Source organism: Triticum aestivum, unplaced genomic scaffold, assembly GCF_018294505.1.
Source record: "Triticum aestivum cultivar Chinese Spring unplaced genomic scaffold, IWGSC CS RefSeq v2.1 scaffold15207, whole genome shotgun sequence".
Classification (NCBI taxonomy): domain Eukaryota; kingdom Viridiplantae; phylum Streptophyta; class Magnoliopsida; order Poales; family Poaceae; genus Triticum; species Triticum aestivum.
In genome coordinates this window covers 64,679-86,293 of record NW_025227914.1, presented here as the reverse complement: position 1 = coordinate 86,293, position 21,615 = coordinate 64,679, and the positions used below count along the sequence as shown (strand labels likewise).

The 21,615-nt window shown below is 46.7% G+C and overlaps 1 protein-coding gene across 1 annotated transcript; it reads right to left on the bottom strand.

Moving 5' to 3' along the window:
- Nucleotides 1–17,543: 17,543 nt before the first annotated feature.
- LOC123172897 (G-type lectin S-receptor-like serine/threonine-protein kinase At2g19130) lies at nt 17,544–19,968 on the bottom strand. Its single transcript, XM_044589788.1, has one exon. The coding sequence runs from the start codon at nt 19,966–19,968 to the stop codon at nt 17,560–17,562; it is 2,409 nt and encodes an 802-aa protein (XP_044445723.1). The 3' UTR covers nt 17,544–17,559.
- Between the last annotated feature and the right edge of the window lie 1,647 nt (nt 19,969–21,615).

The window sequence follows — 21,615 nt, the reverse complement described above, 5'->3', positions numbered from 1 at the left end:
GAATTTCGGCATGACTTGTGCTACAAACTAGGACATACCGAGTGCCCGGGATTTGCCGCACCAGGAAGGAGTCAACGTTCCTGCAAAACAATAGGCCTTTTTTATGTCATTATTCATTTTATTAGGTCTAGAATTAATTGACTAGATTTAATCATAGGAAACATGGCTAGCAACGATGAAGGACAGGGTTCTGGTGATTGCGACGACGTCAACCGGGCGGCAGACGAATTTTTTAGCCTTACCGACGATAAACCGATGTTGTTGCTGGGCCCACCGGTGGCATCGGGGATTGAGACCGACACGCAGACCGGTGCTGAGACTGAAACCGGCGCTGAGACTCAGACCGGTGTCGAGACCAGCGCTGAGACTGAGACCGGCGCTGCCTCGGGGAGCGGAGCCGGTACTGTAGAACCGAAAGCAAAGAGGCAGTGACTTCCTAACAAACTCAGGACTACTAGACTGGTGGTCATGGAGGTGGACGACGGCAATTTTGAGCCAAAGGCGCCCGGGGAATCGCGTCGATGCTACGGCAATCAAATAGGCTGCATCGTACGGACAACCGCCGCCATCAACGATGAGAAACTACAGAAGATAGAAAATATGAGGAGCTCCCTCCTAAAGAAGTTTCACCAGATATTCTTGTTCCCGGGCCAGAATGAGAAGGATTATGAAGATCCAGACGAGGACCCGGCAATGAAGAAGATAAACAAACACGCCATGACCAAGTTTAGCGACGCGTTGGCCGCTTGGAAAACTCGAGTGAAAGCAAAGATCATCGACAAGAAGGAACCCTACTCCGAGATTGTAAAGGATAATCCGACAATCACGGAAGAGCAGTTTCAAATATTCAAGGAGGTTTGCGAGGCTGAAGCTGCCAAAAAAAAATCTAAGTACATGAAGGGGCATCAAGAGAGGAACATTGGGAGCCACCACCTCGGAAGTCGTGGTTACGGCGGAAAGAGGTCCAAATGGGCCCAGGAGGACGCGGAAGCCGCGAGTCTGGGCATCCCAGAACCCTTGGCGGATTTCACCGTCCCGTAGGAGCGTGACGTCCTGAGGGCTCGGCACCATTGGGACCCAGTGAAGAAGGTTTACGAGACAACACCGGTCATTACGGAGTTCATGAGACTGCTGGTAATTTTAGTTTCTGATCAATTTGACTGCACACGTTAGTCATATTTGTAAACGATCCTTGTGCCTTTTGCAGAGAGAGCAGCACCGGATTGCGGCCGAAAGCGACTCGCCGTCTGAGGCATTGGCGAGGCCCAAGTGGGACACTCCATTCAACCGGGCGTTGAACATATTGAAACGACAACCGGTGGATACTCAACCGTCGTACGGACGCGTGCACGGTGTCGGAGACGGCGCCACATGGAAGAAGTACTACCGTGAGACCACGGAGGAGAGAAAGGAAAGACAGAGGTTAACTGAAGAAAACATCGACAAGAAGGTTGAGATTGCGGTTGAGAAGAAATCATCTCAGACAGTCGCAACAGCGGTAGCTGCCGCAAAACAGGTGGTTGCAGATTTGTCTACTTCCTTGGTGACGGGCGTTTTCACTTGGACAAGGCAAAATCCAGAAGAAAATATAGAGGACTTTCCCCTTGCTGACTTCTTGGGAGCACCTGCTCCCGCACCGGCTCCCGCACCGGACGTGCTCGGCGGTGCTTCGTCTTTGGCTGAGCTCGACGCCCTCACGGTATCTGTCACACCGGACCCCTTCAATATAAATGTATAATCTCCCGTTTTCGTTGCCTTTCGGATGTGTCACGTCAAAGACTTTTCTTTGCAGGCCGACGAAACCCCGTGCACCATATTGTACACCATCGGCGACCAGAAGGTGGACGTGGGGAAGGCGACGATAATGGAGCCGAAGGAACCATTGTTCTACAGCCGGCCGATCCCCCCGAACGTCTTCAAGGTTTCCGTGGCCAGTGTCGAACTGGGCCACGAGAATTTGCCTCCTGCAATACTACTGGTGGATGACGATGAGACACCGCTGCGGCTTGGTGATTGTTGCAATGGGTGGGTCCTGTTGTGGCCAAAGAGTCTACTTCATCTGGAGGCTGTCGGGAGCACACCCACGAGCACGCAGCCTCAGCAAGGTATGAACATCAACACCCCACCTACCCAATTAGCGTCGGGTGTCGGGTTGGGTGATAGCGGACGGGGTAAGGAGGAGGCTCCATTAGTCGCTGATGACGTCGCCATGGATGAGGACGAGGACGACGGTGGCGCTGAACAGTACGTCTATACTGGCGCCTCCTCAGGGTTTGAGCGTCATGAGTCGGTGCCTGAATTGCCGTCTCAACGTATTATGGACGACCTTCCGGTAGTAAAGAAGTCTAGGAAGAGAGCGAGGAAAGGCAAAAAAACTGATTCTATGATCCAGCCGCCTCAGCAGCCTCGGCTTCAGGACCGTATAGATATCCCCGATGCGAATAAATGGCATATCCCCGGTCAACCAATCCTACCTGCAAGAGCGCTAGGGGCCAGATTCGGCGATCTAAGGAGACTTCATGACGATGTGCCGCGGGTAGAGAAAGGCCTTGTCGCCTCGACAGATCCAGGATACCCACTCTACGTAGTTAACGTTCCGCGGCAAATGTCGTACGTCGACAGCTTCCCCGCGGATAAGTTCTTCCTCCGATTCGATTACATATTCGACATGTTTCACATGAAGAAGCTGGATTTTACGTTTGTCCGCCTTTATGCCTTGCACATGAACTACATCATCGGGTTTGAGCAGATATCTCATATTTGTGTCGCTGACCCGTACTACATGCACGAGGGCTTCTTGGGAGTCTGCGCAGAGCACCGTGAATATGCGAGGGATTACATCGTTAGTTTCATGCTCGCCAATAAGGACAAGGAGGCGATTCTCGTGCCTTATCATCGCGTGTAAGTCATCCGCGCTGCTATCCTTCCTTCGATTTCAATCATTCATTTGCACGGTGGAGGCTAAGTAATTTGAGGTGTACTTATTTTGCGCAGCGGCGGGCGCGCCGTCCTCATCATCCTATACCCCCGATTCTCTCACGCTCTTTACTTGGAGTCGTCGAAGAACATTCACAAAAAGGATTACACCCACATTAAGGATGTTCTCGACAGTGATATGTTTTACTACCAAGCAAGGGGTGGAGAGGTTAGGGACAAGAAGAGAAGGGGCGGCAGGCTCGCCTTCGGCCATAAGACCGACTTTTGCTGCATCCAGCAACCGAACGATTCTCTTAATGATGGATTCTATGTCCTACACGACATGCTGGAGTACAGGCGGGATCCCCAGAATCTTCGCATGTCACCTACATCCGGCGATGCCCATATTCCGCAATGGGCAAAGAACGTAGGAGATATCGAGGATCATCGACTTCGAGCCGAGTTCTATCACATCTAGCGCGAACTTGCCCAAATCATCATGAAGGAGGTCGTCGGAAAAACAGGGATGTTCTACGAAGAAGGACAAATGTCGCGGGAAGACGTCCGAACACGGGTAGCCGTTCAGCGTCTCGACCTGAAGCCTTTCACTAGGCTCGGGGACTATCTCCCTGACATGGATGGATGGAACGACATGTTGGAGTGATTGTCGATATATGACAATGTGTCCGTTTAGTCCATACTTTCTGTATGACAAAACTTTGAGTTATGCACGGTGAAACTTTATTTGTGATGTAATTAAACCGTCCTCCTCCTCGACTAGTGAATATCACTCTAGTTAGGGCATTTTGGGGTACGATGAACTTTGTTATTTATGCTTATGATATGTTGTTTCTATTTTTGCCAAGTCTGTCTCTTTCTGTTGCTCAACTATATATATATGTTCCATATCATCGACTCATGTGACGATGCAGGTGCATAGATCATGGATGGTGAATAAGTGTTACGCTAGGAGTATATATACGACAAGTGGCTGGAGTGTCAGGCCCAGGTGTACCGGTTTCCGGGTTCCGAGCGACGGGCAGTAGTTAGTTTAGGTTCACGCTAATGGGAGAGAGGGATACGAACTCATGTACTCAAAGTGATAGCTCTTCTCGCGTATATCATTGTTTAGATGGATGGCGATGTATTTGCAAGTAATCGAGACTTGTATCGCTATTTTCGAGATGATGACGAGAGACCACTTTGTGTTGGATGATGATTATGATGAGATTATTTGTATGTATATGCTATGATTACATTTGTGGTCTTGCAGGTATTTGTCTGTGTATCATGGTTACATTTGTATGTGCTAAAGATTCATCTATAAAGCCTGTTCAAATACAAAACAAATATGCCGAAAAAAAACAAAAAACTACTAAAATTAGCAGTAGCGAGTGTATGAAAGTTAGCAGCAGCGCCGCGATAGCAGTAGCGCGTCCAGCCAGAGCACGCTAGAGCTACTAGCAGTAGCGAGCTTCCACTAAGCGCGCTGCTGCTACACTTGTGTAGTAGTAGCGCTGGTGAGCACGCGCTACTGCTATGTGTTAGCTGTAGCGCCTTATTAGTAGCGCCTCACCCCGCGCTACTGATACACCTAAAACCCGCGTTGCTGCTAGCCTTTTCCCTAGTAGTGAATATTAAGCTTGACCGTACATTGATTTCTCTTGGATTTGAGAAAGCCCCACTAGAGCATACAATATATAAGCGAGGTAAAGGCAAGGATCGTTTCTTAGCGGGCATCTATGTGGATGATCTGTTGATAACTGGAGCAGACGAAGAGGTGATTGCAAACTTCAAACTACACATGAAGGAGCTATTCAAGAAGACTGATCTAGGGCTCTTGCATTACTACCTTGGGATCGAGGTACACCAAAAGCCGGAGGAGATCACATTATGGCAGGAGGCATATGCGAAGAAGATACTTCAAAGCAGTGGCATGAAAGACTGCAATCCAAGTCATGTTCCGGATAGTGTTCTTCATTCTCCTTCATGTAGGTCCAGTCGACCCACCTCATATCACACACTATAGGCTTCTTGTCCAACAAAATTGTCTCATAGAAATCCTGCTGTTCCTTTGTGTGGAACCTGTAATCAACAGCAGTCTTTCTCCTAGTGGCATATGGATCTGACTCTCTCCATAGCCTCAACCCTGAATCTCTCCTGATTTTCATGTTCTCAGCCACAGGATGAGCATCATTGTGGTCTGGAATCTTGGGTTTGAGCTTCCTCAGGACTTGTCCTTCATCATCTTCCTCAGCAGCAACTTCAGGCACTAGGGCCTTGTTCTTCTCAGCAGCTGGTATACTCCTGGTATTCCTCTTTGGTGCATTCTTGGGCTTGGAGGCAGCTTTGGGTGCTTCTTTGGGCTTTGATGTTGCAGCCCCTGACTTTATAGCTTCACTCATCAGCTTTTGTGCCTTGGGTGCTGGTGCAGCAACCTCTTCTTCCTCTTCCTCAGAGTCTCTCCTCATAGAGGGATTGCCAAGAACTTTGGCAGTAGTGGTTCTGACTCTCTTTTTCTTTTTATCTTGACCAGCAGCTTCATCTTCTGACTCAATAGTAAACTTCATGGTTTCTCCAGTGGCAACCTTCCTGGGTTTGGAAGTGGGAATCCTTCTTGCAGGTGCCTTCTTCTACACTACTGGCTTAGTGGCTGCAGCTGAACCATATTCTTTCTTGACCACTTTCTTCATGGAAGTGGCCTCATCCTCTACTGCCACATAATCCTCATCCTCAGAGGCTGAGGTTCTTTTCTTCCTTGTCCTGGTGGCAGCTTTGGGCAAATTGCTGGGAGTGCTTCTGCTGCCATCATCTGAAGTGCTAGAGGGACTAGTGCCCTCACTCATGTGAATCTGCTCTTCTTCCCTGTTCTGACTATCACTTTGGTCTGACATGATGCAAACACTGACTGCTGACCCTGTGAATAGTTATAGATGAGATAGAGTGGATGAGCATCACAAAATGCAGATATTTTTGCAAAAGAATGATTCAAAAACTTAGTTATAGTTTTCCACAGAAAGCATTTCGGATCAACCGATTTTCAAACTCGGTGATACCGAAGCAGTTTTGGAACCTAAACTAGTGAACTCGGTCAGACCGAGTCATAGTTCGGTGGCACCGAGACTGCTAGGGTTTCACAAAGTTCTAAAATCGGTCACACCGATTAGCAATTCTCGGTCAGACCGAGAATTACTAGTGCAATGGCGTTAGCCGAATCGGTGGGACCGAGTTTTCAACTCGGTGGGTCCGAGATGGTTTACTAGTGCAATGGCGTTAGCCGAATCGGTGGGACCGAGTTTTCAACTCGATGGGCCCGAGATGGTTTCGGCGGAAACCTAACCCTAAATTTTCAAATCGCATCTATTCTAAGGATTGTTTTGACTGGATAGAGGTGTTTCAATCGTGGCAAGAATCATAATGAACACAATGTGCTGAGAATCAGACGAGGATAGCACTGTGATCGAGTTCATACCCTAGTTCTGCGATGAACTCGCTACGGCGGCAACGACGGAGATGAAATCTGTTGACGGCGGCGGAGACCAGCGACTGGAGGCGGCTGGCGACGAAGTCGATGATCCGGAGACCTAGAAGGCAGAGCGAGCTATGCGCGGGCTAAGAGGTTTGGAGAAAGTTTTCCAAATTTTTGCCCGTGTGAATATATAGCCCGACACTGTCGGTGTGACCGAGTGGAACGACTCGGTGGCACCGTGATGCATAACTGTTGACAGTTACAGCAACTCGGTGTGACCAAAAAGTTCAAATCGGTTGCACCGAGATTGAAAACCTAGATCGACTTAGTGATCTCGGTATGACCGAAATGGAAGAATCGGTCAGACCGAAAAGCACAAAGAAGTTTTGGAAGTTTAAGTCTATGACGAATCGGGGACTCCGAGTGCTCCTCACACAGAGTGGTTCGAATCTGACTTGATCAAATTTTGTGATGTAGCATGAATAGAGTTTGAGACGAGAAACGCATAGATAGCTAGTGTAGGTTCTTAGGCATTCTTGTCCATCCACTTGGCAAAAGAAAAAGAAACCAATCAATCAAAACAACAAGTGGATGTCCTCGAATGAGTAAAATATGCAACCAACATGCTCACACAATAAAATGGCAAATGAAATATGTGGCAAAACATGCATAACCAATTCTAGCATCTATCAAACAATTGGCGATGACTAGGTCATCTATATATGAGTATATTGACTTAGGAGTCAAATGAGAACATTTGATCATAAGTCATACTCATCGTTTAAGCTTCAAGTGGGGTTACCACTTTTACATAATGCATTGATGTGTTCACATCATTAGAGTTGCTTTGACTCAATTCTTAGAGTTAAGCTCCCCCTAGATGTGAGATACCCCCTTAGAGGGATGAACTAACCTTGGGTTTTGTCGATGATGACTTCATGTAGGTGTTGAAGATGTGGATGCTCAATGTTGATGTAGATCATTTGGAGTGAGTTGCACTTTCAATACCTACATGGGTTAGTCCCACAAGGAACAAACAAGAATATCCATAGACATAGAGTGATGCACACACAAGATGATGTCCATGAAAATATTAGGTTACCTTGTCCCTTGCCTTTCCAACATGAGGGTTTGTGACTCCTTGAACTATTGCAAGATATGAAAGTTGATTGCACTTGTCCTTGCGATAATGATATGAGTGAAGAATGTTGGCGGAGTCACCCTCAAGAACTCTCTATTTCTTCTTCTTCGGGATCCACATCATCTTGATGGGAATCCTTGGAGTTGTAGTTGTACTTGATGAGGTATAACTTGACGTAGTCTTGGGAACCCACATGACCAAGGCCTTAGGTGCTTCTTCAAATGCATCAATCTCCTCTTGAAGCTTGTCCTTGCCTTTGTTCTTGTGGTCTTGTGGTGGAAGATAATCTTGTGCTTGTGTTCCCTTGAAGGAAGTAGGATCATACTTCTCTTGTTGAGGAACAACCTTCATCTTGGGGTATTGATCTTCTTCCCACTCAACTCCATTGGCATTGAAATTTCGTTCAAAACCAACACCTTGATTCTTCCGGTGCCTTCCTTGCTTGCGTACAATTTCCTCGAATTGCTTACTCCCGGCAAGGCTCTTGTATACACCTTTCTCTATAATTCCCTTCAATAAGCTATTTTCTTGCTCAAGTGTAACTTGGCTAAAAGAATCATTAGTGGAATCAAGAGAACTACTAGAAGCAACAATATTGGATTTGGCATTATTATTGTTACTACTACAGGAAGAATCTTTCTTGTTCTTGTTACTAGACTTGACTTGAGGCATGTAAGTAGATAAGAGTAAATGCTTGACAATGTAAGAAGAACTTTTCTTACGGAGATCATCATTGATTTCCTTTAAGAACTCATGCTCTTGCTCAAGATTGAGCTTTTCAAAGCGTAACATCTCATGAGCCCTTAAAAGTTCTCAATGATCTTCGAAGATAGTTTCATGAGCTAACTTAAGAGTGTTTAGTTCTTTAGTTAGAAGCTCAATCTTCTCCTCACATAGCCATAGGAGCTTGACAAAAAAAGGTAGGCGCAGCCCTTGGTGTTCGGAAGACCGCACTAGGGGCTCTATAAGCACCTGATCGGAAGAAAAAGTCGATCCGTCACACGCTGCATTAGTTACCGCATAGTGCGGAAGAAATCCTTAAAGATTTTGTAACCTCTCGAACAGCTGACCAGCTCTCGCCGCGTCATGACAGTCAGTTTTCGGCTTTCTCTACTGAGGTGCTCGTCCGGAAGAACCGAGACACAATCGCAGTAGTTCCCCCTTTACCCTAGCCGATATAGCAGAACGTAGGGTAGCAAGCACAGGAGCCGGGCAACCCAAGTATTGACCCAAGACATGATTCGGAGCCGATGCATATAATGCTATAAGTTCGGGGTGACGAACGACCGTGTGGGTGTTCGGACTTCATTGCCGTATTAGGGGTACAACGAGGCCCCTGGCGTATTAAGGCGTACCTTAGTGTACGGCTGCCAATTGACAAAAAATATCAATAATACAGAACAGCAAGTAAGCGTCATATAAAGCCGCATGTTGTAATTGAATAATACATTGAGGCGTACAAATACAAGTAGTGTGATAAAAAGAAATATGACTTCAGAACCTGCTGAGACCAGGGGGGGGGGGGCTGTTGCGGATCCGAATAATAATCGGATGATCATCGAGGGGAATATCTAAAGACTCCCTTACGCGTTCGAGCTGTTTCCCTCCTTGGTATTTTTGTCCCTTCATAGGTCCGGTCGCCAGGCTGCCAGTGATGGCCTACACAAAACTGGACCTGAAAAGAAAATGCAAAAAATGTTTGTGTGCCATGGAGTGGTTAAGCCGCATTGTAGGGCCAAACCTAGCTTTGCCTCCGCCTATCGCCGAAGTGGTTAATTGAGCTCTTGACAAGTTGGGCTATCCTGCCGCGGAGTAGTTTGGACTCTTTCGACGGTGTCCGGGAGCCTGGCTGTCGAATGAAGGTTCGATTGAAAAATGCCACTCTGCGCTACTACTGCCAAGGCGGCGGTGTGCTCTTCGGTACGGAGGGAGCGTTCAGCTTTGCCATTAACTGTTATGACGCCGTGTGGACCGGGCATCTTGAGCTTAAGATAAGCGTAGTGTGGCACCGCATTGAACCGAGTAAACGCGGTCTGCCCGAGCACTGTGTGATAGCTACTGCGAAAAGGGACGATATCAAAGATTAACTCTTCGCTGCGGTAATTATCCGGGGGTCCGAAGACTACTTCCAGAGTGATGGAGCCTGTGCAGCGGGCCTCAACGCCTGGTATGACACCTTTAAAGGTGGTTTTAGTGGGTTTGATCTCTGAAGGATCGATACCCATCTTGCGCACTGTATCCTGATAAAGCAGGTTCAGACTGCCGCCCCCGTCCATAAGGACTCTAGTGAGGTGGAATCCGTCAATTATTGGGTCAAGGACTAGTGCGGCTGAGCCGCCCTGACGGATATTGGTCGGACGATCCTTGCGGTCAAAGGTGATCGGGCCGGACGACCATGGGTTATATTTTGGGGCGACTAGTTCCATTCCATAGACGTCCCTAGGTGCGCGCCTCCGTTCCCGTTTGGGAATATGGGTGGCGTGTATCATATTCACCGTTTTAATTTGCAGGGGAAACTTCTTTTGCCCTCCTTTGTTTGGAGGTCGGGGCTCCTCGTCGTCGTTATCACTTTGCGACCCCTTCTCCTTTCTTTTGGCACTTGACTTGCCGGCCTGTTTGAAGACCCAACATTCTTTGTTAGTATGATTGGCTGGTGTTCCTGGGGTGCTGTGGATTTGACATGGACGGTCGAGTATGCGGTCCAGACTGGATGTGCCCGGACTGTTTCTTTTGAATTGTTTCTTCCTTTGACCGGCAGTGGAGCTGCTGAATACGGCATTGATGGTCGTGTCTTTGGCGTTGTCGCCATTATTTCGACGCTTGTGTTTACTGCGTCGGGGCTTGCCGTTGTTATCTCTGGATGCAGAAGTTCCAGGCTTTCTTGAGGCGCTGTTGCTACGAGCTAGCAAGCTGTCCTCGCCCACACAAAAGCGGGTCATGAGTGTCGTGAGGCTACCATGGATTTCGGCTTCTCTTAACCGAGGTGTCGGGCGAGCTACTCGTCAGGGATGTTATGCTTAAAGGACGCTAGGGCTTCGGCATCCGGCCAGTCAACAATTTGGTTCTTTTTAGTTAAGAACCAAGTCCAGAATTTTCTGGCTGACTCTCCGGGCTGTTGGGTTATGTGACTTAAGTCATCAGCGTCCGGTGGTCGCACATAAGTGCCCTGGAAGTTGTCAATGAATGTGTCTTCCAGGTTCTCCCAACTACCAATGGAGTTTGCCGGCATACTATTTAGCCAATGCCGAGCTGGTCCCTTGAGTTTTAGTGGGAGGTACTTGATGGCATGTAGATCATCGTCGCGAGCCATGTGAATGTGGAGAAGGAAATCTTCGATCCATACCGCGGGGTCTGTTGTCCCATCATATGGTTTGATGTTCACGGGTTTAAACCTTCTGGGAATTCATGCTCCATTACTTCGTCAATGAAGCATAGGGGGGGTGTGGCGCCTCTATGCCAGGCTATATCGTGACGTAGTTCGGATGAGTAAGGTCATCGTCACGCGTTGGGGCACGCCACCGGGATCCGTAGATCAATCTTGACTGTCGTGCTTTGTTTTCCAATTCATCTCGCAGGTCATGCGTGTAGCCCCGAGCCTTCGTGTTTTCATTTGTTCGGCGACGGGGTGCGGGCTGGTGTTCGGGCTAATACGCCGCTTTGTCTTGGCCACGAGGTGGTCAATCAGCTGCATCCTGCGCTGGTAGTATAGGCTCTAGTGCCTTGTCCTCGAATTGAGGTAACAACCTGCGCCTCGGGTAACTTTTGGTTGGGCGCTCGAGTCCGTATTCCCCGGCCGCCAGGACCTAAGCCCATCTGTCAGTGAGCAGATCTTGATCAGCTTGAAGCTATTGCTGTTTCTTCTTCAGGCCCTTTGAAGTGGCTATAAGCCGGCGCTTGAAGCGCTCCTGCTCGATGGGATCCTCAGGCACGGTAAATTTGTAGTCGCCGAGGCTCACCTCATCTTCGGAGAGGGGCATGTAATTATCGTCCTCCGAGTCTTCATCCATTGCCTATTCATCAGGGCTAGCTTGCCCGTCCTCCCGTCGGGCCTGTTCGAAGCTTGGCTGGACGGGATTGTTTTCGTCTTCGGCATTGTCCGGAGTACTATTATCTCTTGTGCCGGTATCGCTGTTTCTACCCTGGCGTAGTTTAGAGCGGCGCCGCTGATGTCAACGCTTCGGCTGCTTCTCGAGAGGGTTATTACCCTCCGTCGCATCCTTTTGAACCTCGCCATTGTTTTCTTTGGGTGTGTCCACCATATATATGTCATATGATGAGGTGGCTGTCCAGCGCCTTGTGGGCAGTGGTTCCAGTTCTTCTCCGGCATCGTTGTCCATGCCGTGGATGTCTTCGGAGTCGAAATCAAGCATGTCGGTTAAGTCATCGACAGTGGCTATTAAGTGGGTGGTGGGTGGGTAACGAATTCCTTCGTCATCCGCTTCCCACTCAAGCCGGACATAGTTCGGCCAAGAGCCTCCTGCCAAGGAGAGAGATTTTAATGAGTTTAGCACGTCGTCCACGGGCGAGTGCTGAAAGATATCCGCGGAGCTGAACTCCATGATCGGTGCCCAGTTAGATCTGGTGGGCACGGATGCACGCGGTTCGGAGCCTATGGCCGGAAACGGGCCCGAGGGTCCGATGACATAGACCACATTGGAAGCGAAGTCTGTGTTCGGCTCTATCGCCGTTAAGTGTGCGGCTTCTGTGGCGGGGTTAATCCTCCCGTCCTCGGATGGCACGATCTGCACTGGATCTAAAGCCAGGGCAGCTGCAGGTGGGATCTCCTAAACACCGTCCGATGGCGGATCTAGGTCACGCTCATCGTGGCTATAGGGTGCACCTATCATGGGCTTGAATCCGTCAAAGATCAAGTCTCCACGGATGTCGGCAGTCTTGTTCAGGCTTCCAAACCTGACCTGATGGCCAGGGGCGTAGCTATCGATCTGCTCCAGATGGCCAAGTGAGTTGGCCCGAAGTGCGAAGCCGCCGAATACGAAGATCTGTCCGGGGAGGAAAACCTCACCCTTGACCGCATCGTTGTAGATGATTGAAGGAGCCATCAAGCCTTCTGGTGACGACACAGTGGAACTCTCAACGAAAGCACCCATGTCGGTGTCAAAACCGGCGGATCTCGGGTAGGAGGTCCCGAACTGTGCGTCTAAGGCTAATGGTAATAGGAAGCAGGGGACACGATGTTTACACAGGTTCGGGCCCTCTCTATGGAGGTAATACCCTACTTCCTGCTTGATTGATCTTGATGATATGAGTATTACAAGAGTTGATCTACCACGAGATCGTAGAGGCTAAACCCTAGAAGCTAGCCTATGATTATGATTGTTCTTGTCCTACGGACTAAACCCTCCGGTTTATATAGACATCGGAGGGGGCTAGGGTTACACAGAGTCGGTTACAGAGAAGGGAATCTATATATCCGAATTGCCAAGCATGTCTTCCACGCAAAGGAGAGTCCCACCCGGACACGTGACGAAGTCTTCAATCTTGTATCTTCATAGTCCAACAATCCAGCATAAACATATAGTCCGGCTGTCCGAGGACCCCCTAATTCAGGACTCACTCAAGCGGCTCCTTGGAACCCTCCCTGTGCCCCCGCTCCCTCCCCCACCGTACGACATCATCCTCGTCACGGCTCACGAATGCACGATCCCACGCCCATGCAGCCTCCTCGTCTCCCGCACCCATTGCTCCTGATCCCGTCTCTCTCCCGATCCTGAGAAAAAATGTCTCCTGCTCTCCCCTCTTCGTTCGCCCCGCGGTCGCGGTCCAGGTCATCGCTCTAGGATCCAGTCGCATGAAGAAATTCTCTACTCCTCCCTCTTATCTATACCACTCTAGATCGCCTCCAACCATCGGCGAGCTTGGCAGCGGTGCAGAAGGAGAGTGCCGGTACGTCGGCACTAGAGGACGTACTGGGCCTGGGGTGGTGTGTCCCTATCCCGGCCCCTTGCTGCGATCTTGAGAGCCACCATGCCGTCAGCGCCCATCGCGAACAATTAGGGCTCCTCCGTTTGGGTAGTGGTTGCAGAGGCTGGTGAAGAGCCTCAGCCGTGACGAGGATGATGTCGCACGACGGGGGAGGGAGCGGGGGCACATGGAGGGTTCCAAGGAGTCGCTGGCCAGGAGAGGTCGCCGAAGGGGTCACGCGCGGGGCGGGAGCGTGAGCACGTGTACGGTTCCGAGAGCCGCCGGCTGCCCACGAAGACATCGTGGCGGTGCTCCATGGTGTGAACGAGCTCGATGAGGCCGTGGCAGTCCGCCATGGATGATGTGAGGGCGTGGTATGGGGATGGATTTTGGGGGATCTAGCTGCTGATAATTGGTTCATCGACTAACTGAAACTGATTATAGTTTCTCTCTGGTTTGTGTTTCTCTGTGGTACACTCATGTTGCAATTGGCAGGACCAAATTGGCAGCGACGAAGCACGAGCTACCAACCTTCTCTGCTCTCTTGGTACAACAAGGTACCAAATTGAAGTTGTCACCGCGACCCCAATCTCCTCTCACGTGCAGTATGATGGACACCACAAGGCTGAGAAGTCAGCGCAACAGAGCTTATGCAGGCGGACGCTAATCCGCATTCAAGAGAATATGACTGGTACACTCGTGGCTCATCTTATTTGTGTAATTGATTATTTTGTTAATTTTTCCCCATGCAAACCGTAATAGAGGTACTATGGCCAACATAGTCCATGCTGCTAAGGCCATGGTGGAGAACGTCAGCACCGTTGTGCCTGTTGTGCACTTGTGCTGCCCATATGAGACTACGTCTCCCTTCGCTGACATCTCTGTTGCATGATATTGACTGAATTCATAGGCAATTCTTCACCAATCCCACTGCATGTTTGTCATATATCTAGATTCAGTTGATTGATGCTGACAGACACGTTTCATAGGCAACTCGACCAAATCGAATCGTTATCACAACACCGCTCTTTGATTTATTTTCATTGTTCAATCCTCTTGACTTGCTATCAGGTCCTAATTTCTAAAAGATGACTCTATTTTAGTTATGTCTTGTATTGTACTATCAAAATAAACAAGTTTATTTATGGCTTATGGTGAAGGTGAGAAGATATGCAGGGAACAATGACTCTGAATATTCTTTCGGTTATGGTAATTGCAAAATAGAGGAGTTGCATATAGAAGAGTCGAATCAGTTTCTTATTTTACCTTTACTGTGGACCGTTAAAGAGCACAAGTTTCTTATTTAGGTTGTGCACCTTAACCCTGAATGTGATGGGAATAATGTTGAAATTACCCAACTGAATTGCAATAATGTTTTTGCTTTCATGCAGGCTGATGCAGTGCTGATGGGAGGTAGATGACCACAGTGGAGATGGTGGAGGGGAGCAGAAAATGCGTGGTAAACTTGCTCCATTGTGCTTGCACTCAAGGGGCATCTATGCCAATAGCGGTACGCGTGTCTAAAAAAGCAGGGGGCTGGGGGAAACCAATCAATAGGTGAGTTAGATCCTTTTTAGTTCCAGACCACCATTTTACGGCAGAGAAGAGTAGCAGAACTCGTGGTATTGTTGTTGTTAACTGAAACATGCATTTTTTTTGTTGTTAATATTTGTACGCACTAACGATTGCACGGATTTTTTTTGTGTGCAGTCCTAATGTAAGAATTGATGCAATAGCCCCTTTCATGTTCTATTTTTTCGTTTTCAAATATCACATTTTCTATCAGCATACATATATGCAAAGTGTGGTTATTACACTTATTACAGGTTGTTTGGTTATTAGCTAGCAATCTGTGGTAATAATTGCACTTCTGCCAAGTACAGGGTAATGACTAGAACAAGCACCAATTGTGTAAATTATTGACAATCTTGCCTGGTCGCAGGGTTTCTAATCGACATTATCAGGTATCTTATTCTGTCACCTTTGCTTACTTTCACCCTAAGCGAGAAGACTTCTTTAAAATTTATTCCAGTATTGTAGAGCTTCTTATATTTTTTCTTCCTTTGGGCATAGACAAGCATTTACAATGAATACTATTATAAGGAGTACATGTCTATAGTTAGCATGGATCATCTGGTTAGTAGACAAAATTTCAGGTTTCAGTGTTAATTTCCTAAGTGTATCATCATTATCGATGATTGGTTACCAAAGGGCACCCCACTTTTGTACTAACAGGATTATCTTAATACAGAGAATTTATTTTTCTTCAAATGAGCCACAGAGCCAAATGAAAATTCCATGAATGAATTGAGGTTGGAAAATGGCAACCTTATTTCTCCGGGGGATGGAGTGGAGATTGAGAAACATAGCTAGATGGGAGAAATGGGAAAACTTTGATAAATTGTTGTATGGAAACATAGCTAGATGTACATACATTTACCCCGTGGACAATTGAGGAACATAGCTAGATGGGAGAAACGATGATAAGTATATCGTATGGAAAAAGAAAACATAAGCCAATATTTTATGGGATGGTGCTCTAAGTAGAGAGGTTGTTAGGGCTACGGGAGGGCGACGACCCTCTCTTGAACTGATGATGAGGGAGAGCAAGGCTGATTGTGCATTCAACAATGATGGTGAGACATCTTGCAAGGTTGAGTCGGCGGTGGAGATCAATGATGATGGTGAACGGGACGTAGGTTTGTTGTCCCGTGGCAACGCGCGGGCACTCAACTAGTATAAACTAGATTGTGAGCCTCATGCAAGAATAGTTGGTTAATAGACTTCAAAGCTTCAGGCACACTTCACTAGAGTAATTAAATGGTAAAGCCTTTAATTATGTCAACTAATAGTTATACAAGTACCCAACATCAGGCATCATTGTTTGAGCATCTCACTAATCGAGGACAAATAAAGCAATTGAAAAGAGCAATTTAACTATGCCTGAAACAAACAAGCAATTGAACTGTTGAGTTGGCAGCATGATAACATGCACGCCTCAATAACATCCATGGCCTAGCTACATTTACTATATAAAGGAACAAGTAATGTAATATTGTTTGCCCACTATGAAGTATCTCGATTAGTACGTAATCAATATCCTAGTAATGATAGGGAGGCTAATGATGTGAATATGTGTTCGGTTATGACATTTATGACATCGACAACTCTACCATGGCAGGAAGCAGTTTCACACCGGGATTTGGACACCCATATTAACTCCCGCATACTCACGAAGTTCTCGGTCGAACATTTGTTTACGAATACAATTCCCTTTGACCCGTGATACATTTACAAAACTCGAAGTGTGATTATAGATATCCCTGTGATCAACTCCTCAATCACTATACCGATTATCCTTGTTACCGGTTTTGTTCTCTTTACTCGTATTCGCCAGACGATAATGACAACATAACACCGAGTGGGCCCAAACAGTATCTCTTTATCATGAGAGGAGCAAATCCTAGTCTTGAACTATTGATATCAAGACATACCTTTCCAGTATACCCGTTAGGTACTTTTATTTAAGTCCAGTTACAAAAGTGATATTCGGTAACCCCAAAGTAACCATTTGGTATGTTGATATACAATATTTTCATGGGCCAAGGAACTATGCAATCGTGCACAAGTGATATGAAATACGGATAACATAAAAATGAAGTCATCTCCCAATAATTCATAAGTTGTGTCTATCCAACTCCTTTGTTAGCATGACACCACTGTTCTCATACATTGATAGCATACTCACAATGCTCATGATTAGGAAAACAAGATCAACATCAATACATGAGCCAGTCTTAGAGGCATGACTAGATATCAATTAGTGTTTACATTTCCACATATGTATTTGGGTTTTCCACCAAACCTCATATTCAAGAACCAATACATTTGTACATCAGAAATATAAACTTAATAATGAACATGGAAATAACACAATAACAATTTATTATTGCCTCTAGGGCATATTTCAAACTGTTACAAATTTATACAAAAGCATAGTTGTTTCTTCAATCATAATCATTACAATTGTATAGCAATTACAAATTTAGCCTTAAAGATAGACATATATCATAACATCACAACACAGCTAGTTCCCTTGATACGAAAAAGATTAGGGGCATTTTTGATGCACGCTTCCAGCCATAGATTGGAGCAGTCTTGGTACCGGGGGCATTGTGATCTCAACTAGCCCTTCGAGAATTTGAACTACCTGTCCCATTGTTGGTCGATCAAGCTCATCATCTTGGATGCACCAACACGCGACCTTGCAAGCTAGTTCAACCTCATCCAGTTTGATGTCGCCATGTAGCTTGTGATCTACCAAACCCTCGATGTCTCCTTCGAGAAGCTTATGTGCGGCATACACAGGGAAGTAAACATCAGCATTGCCACCACTAGGACATGATGTGCATGAGTTCCTCCTTCCAGATATTATTTCCAGCAACACCATCCCGTAACTATAAACATCGACTTTCGGCGTAATAGGAACACCGCTTATCCATTCAGGCGCAAGGTACCCTGTAGTACCTCTCATTGTTGTCAATACTCGGCTATAATCCCTTCCTATAAGTTTTGCCATTCCAAAGTCTGCAATTTTTGGAAGGAGTGAAGAATCAAGAAGTATGTTCTCTAGCTTGATATCACAGTGTATGATGCAGTCTCGGCAGCTGTCATGCAAGTAGGCCAACCCTCTTGCAACTCCTAGGCCTATCTGATACCTAGCAGTCCAATTCAACATGGTAGAATTGCTTCGAAATAGATGGACATCAAGAGAGTGATTTGACATGTATTCATAAACAAGCAACCTCTTGGAACCATCACAACAGAAACCAACAAGCTTAACCAAATTGATGTGTTGAACAGCTCCGATTGTGCTCACTTCGGCTCTGAATTGCTTCTCTCCTTGATAAGCACCATTGAGCATCTTCACTGCTATGGCATTGGAGCCCTTTATAAACCCCTTGAATACATAACCAAAACCACCTCCCCCCAACTTATCTGTGAATTTTTTTGTTGCCCGTTGTAGATCACTATATCTGAATGCAATGACTCCAGTACAAACTTGAGAATCATTCAGTATCTGACCAGAGTTCTTCTGTTTGTTCTTCCAGATCATCAGTAAGAGGATAAGTGCAAATAAGCCTAAAATAGAAACGCCTGTACCAGTTACAATTCCAATAACAATCCCTCTTCTGTTTTTTTTCAAACTTTGTACATCTTTAGCAGAAAGACGAAGGTAAAGAGTTTCTCTATTTGAATTGGTAGTGCCACTACATGGTAGTGCTCTTATATTGAGCAATTTGTTATGCCACATAGAACATCCATTGTCGCCAAAGGAGTAGGCTGTGCAAGAGCAATTATTCAGGCAAACTTGTGCGCACTCACTCGCACTTGCAGCAGCATCAACTTCTGGGGCATCGTTGGGCAACTTAACACATGGCATAGAATAGAACTTGTCTGTGGTATGTGTTGTTCCTCTATGGCTAATGCAGTCTAACTTAGTCTTCCTTGAGCACCCACCTGCTCGATCTTCTAGGTCCCAATCCTTGGGGGATGTTATGGTGAAGCCCTCCATACAATTGCAGTGCGGAAAATCATTATCGTTGCAAATTGTGAAAGGTCCACAAATTGCATCAACGTCACACTGATCTCTTGGTTGGGCATTTATCATTACCCAATCAGGTGTGCCCTTCATCCAAATGAATGTCTTCATTTGACCCGAGATGTCAATTACATTACGAGTAAGCATATTGGGATCCATATATTGAGGCACTAATTTATATGTCCAGTACTTCTCTCTGTCATTGTGGACAAAATTTGCACTAATAGAGTGGCGGGCAGCCATCTCTGGAATTCCAGAAAAATATTTGCCGTTCCATGCACCGCTGGACCAATAGGGTATGGATGAGTTGAGTGCTACAAGCACTATCTGGTCAAAAGCGGCCGGGTCTACCTCATAATAATAGACACCGGTAGCTGGGTCAGTCAAGCTTTTCCAAGAAACAAAACGGCGATTCAGGCCGGTGGCCTTATCCCATCCATGCTTGGCCCCAGGAAAAAATGTATCCGTGGGGTGATCAAAGCTCTGCCATAGAAACTCTGACAAGTTTGAAGAGTCTGCGAGTACGAGATTTCCAGTACTCAGCAGCCTAGCAGTGGTGCTATTTCTGGAGATGTTTGCTTGTGTGGACCAGATTATGGACATGGTGGACCGGTTTAAGATGACAAGGTTGCCATCGTGGGAAATGGTGAGCTCAAGTGAGGTGGTGTTCTTGACTGGGTTATCCCTATTTCCAACCCATGCTGGAGTGAATTTAGGGACTGTGTTGAACCATATGCCAAGGTACCAGTTGGTGGTGCCTTCGGCCTGGAAGAAGCCGAGCGCGTACCTGCCGTTGCCGGAGATGAGCTTGTCGTCGACGGCAAGTGATTGGCCGGCCAAGATGGTGTCCGTCGCTGCAGAGTTTGCTGGGGTGTGGATGCAGGAGAGCAGGGTGAAAACAATTAGGAAGGGCGGCATGGTGAACGGTGGTGAGGGCGTGCAGACTACTGCGGAAGCTTGTTGTGCAGAGGCTACAAATATAGGCTGGGTGCTCACCTCGGTTCAAAAACACTGGTGAGTCTTTGTGTGTGTGTCACTAAGCACTTCTGTTCAAAAAAAAAAGAAGAAAATAATAGTATAAGTAAGCATTGTGAGTCAAGCACAACGTCCAAACTAGCACGTGGTGTCTAGAGCTTTTCCACTGGCGATGGTGAAATGCGTCTTGCAGCGCACCAGACACCTGCAGGTTGTGTTCTGGACTGATGTATTGTGTATTGTAGTTGAGCACGGCAAGCGACCAATGTATTGTAGTTTTGCTCTGGATTGGCTATACGAGGTGGAAATTGGAGAGTGTGGAGGAAGAAGAACGGCGTCGGCGTGAGCGCCAGACAGTTGGTTCGCTGGTCGAAATCTCGTCGTTGCTCCCCTCCGGTTGCCTGCGACAGACCGGCCTGAAGAGGTCTTTGCCCACGACGGACGGGCCAGAAGAAAATTGGCTTCACCATTTACTCTTGTGTTCCACTTACATCTTTAGAGTAAAACTTATTGTTATATCGAATATCCAATTCTGAGCCAAGGCTCATCTGCACCCGGTGAACAGTAAATTTTAAAAAAATAGAGAAAGGAAAAAAATGATATTCTTTTTGCATGAAAGACATTTGAATGCGTGAGGTACGTGCCAAATTTCAAAGCATTTGGACTTCTGACTAGCTAGCTCTCACAAAAAAAAACAAAATTAGGTCCTGAAATTTGACTTTTTTACTGAGAGCTACTTAGACATTCAAATGTTTCAAAATTTGGCATGTACATCATGTACTCAAGCATCTTTCTCCAAGAAAAAATCAGAACGTTTTGAATTTATTTAGTATTTTTAACGATTTTTTGTTCACTTGGAGCGTGGGAGCCAACATTCCTCAATCATGTAGCTTTATTATTTTCTCTATATATAGATTAAACAATATGAGAGGTCATGACAGTACAAAGTTGAGTCACTTATTTTGGGATCAAGGGAGTAGATAATACCCAATGTTGGGTTTTGATCTCTGGAAAAAATCATCCGAGAGCTGATGTACCCACGTGCAAAACTTGCATGCAAGCAAGCGGGCAGGCTGATTTTTTTGCGGGGGATTGTGAGAGCTTTATTCAAACAAAAACGCTCCTAGGATCATCAGCCATCAGGCTACTGATCAGGAACGAGGGTTCAGAGTCTAGCCAAGTCTCGGTCACCATCAGCGAGCTGGAACGCTTCGCACAAAGATGGATCAGGAGATTAGCAGACCTTTTTACATGCTGAATTGCAAAGGAATCAAAAGACATAGCATGCTCTCCAATCTCTACTAGTAAAGGAGTCAAAACCGAATGAGAGTCGTGGCGAGTGTTCCAGAGATTCACTATCTCTAGGCAGTCGGATTCCATTATCACATGTGAGTAGCCTTGCAAACGAGCAAAGAGAACTCCCTCTCGCAGTGATAAGGCCTCAGCAATGAGGAGGTCCGTAACACCGACATGCGGTTTGCACCAGGAAGCGAGAAACGCCGTAGAAGAATGAGCAACACCACCCACTCCACCTAGTCCAGCTTCCGAGTTGATTGCACCATCGACATTTATCTCGACAAACCCCACTTC

What these genes read in the sequence shown, in the direction of transcription:
- LOC123172897 (XM_044589788.1), bottom strand. Translation starts at nt 19,968, where the DNA reads ATGCCGCCCTTCCTAATTGTTTTCACCCTGCTCTCCTGCATCCACACC.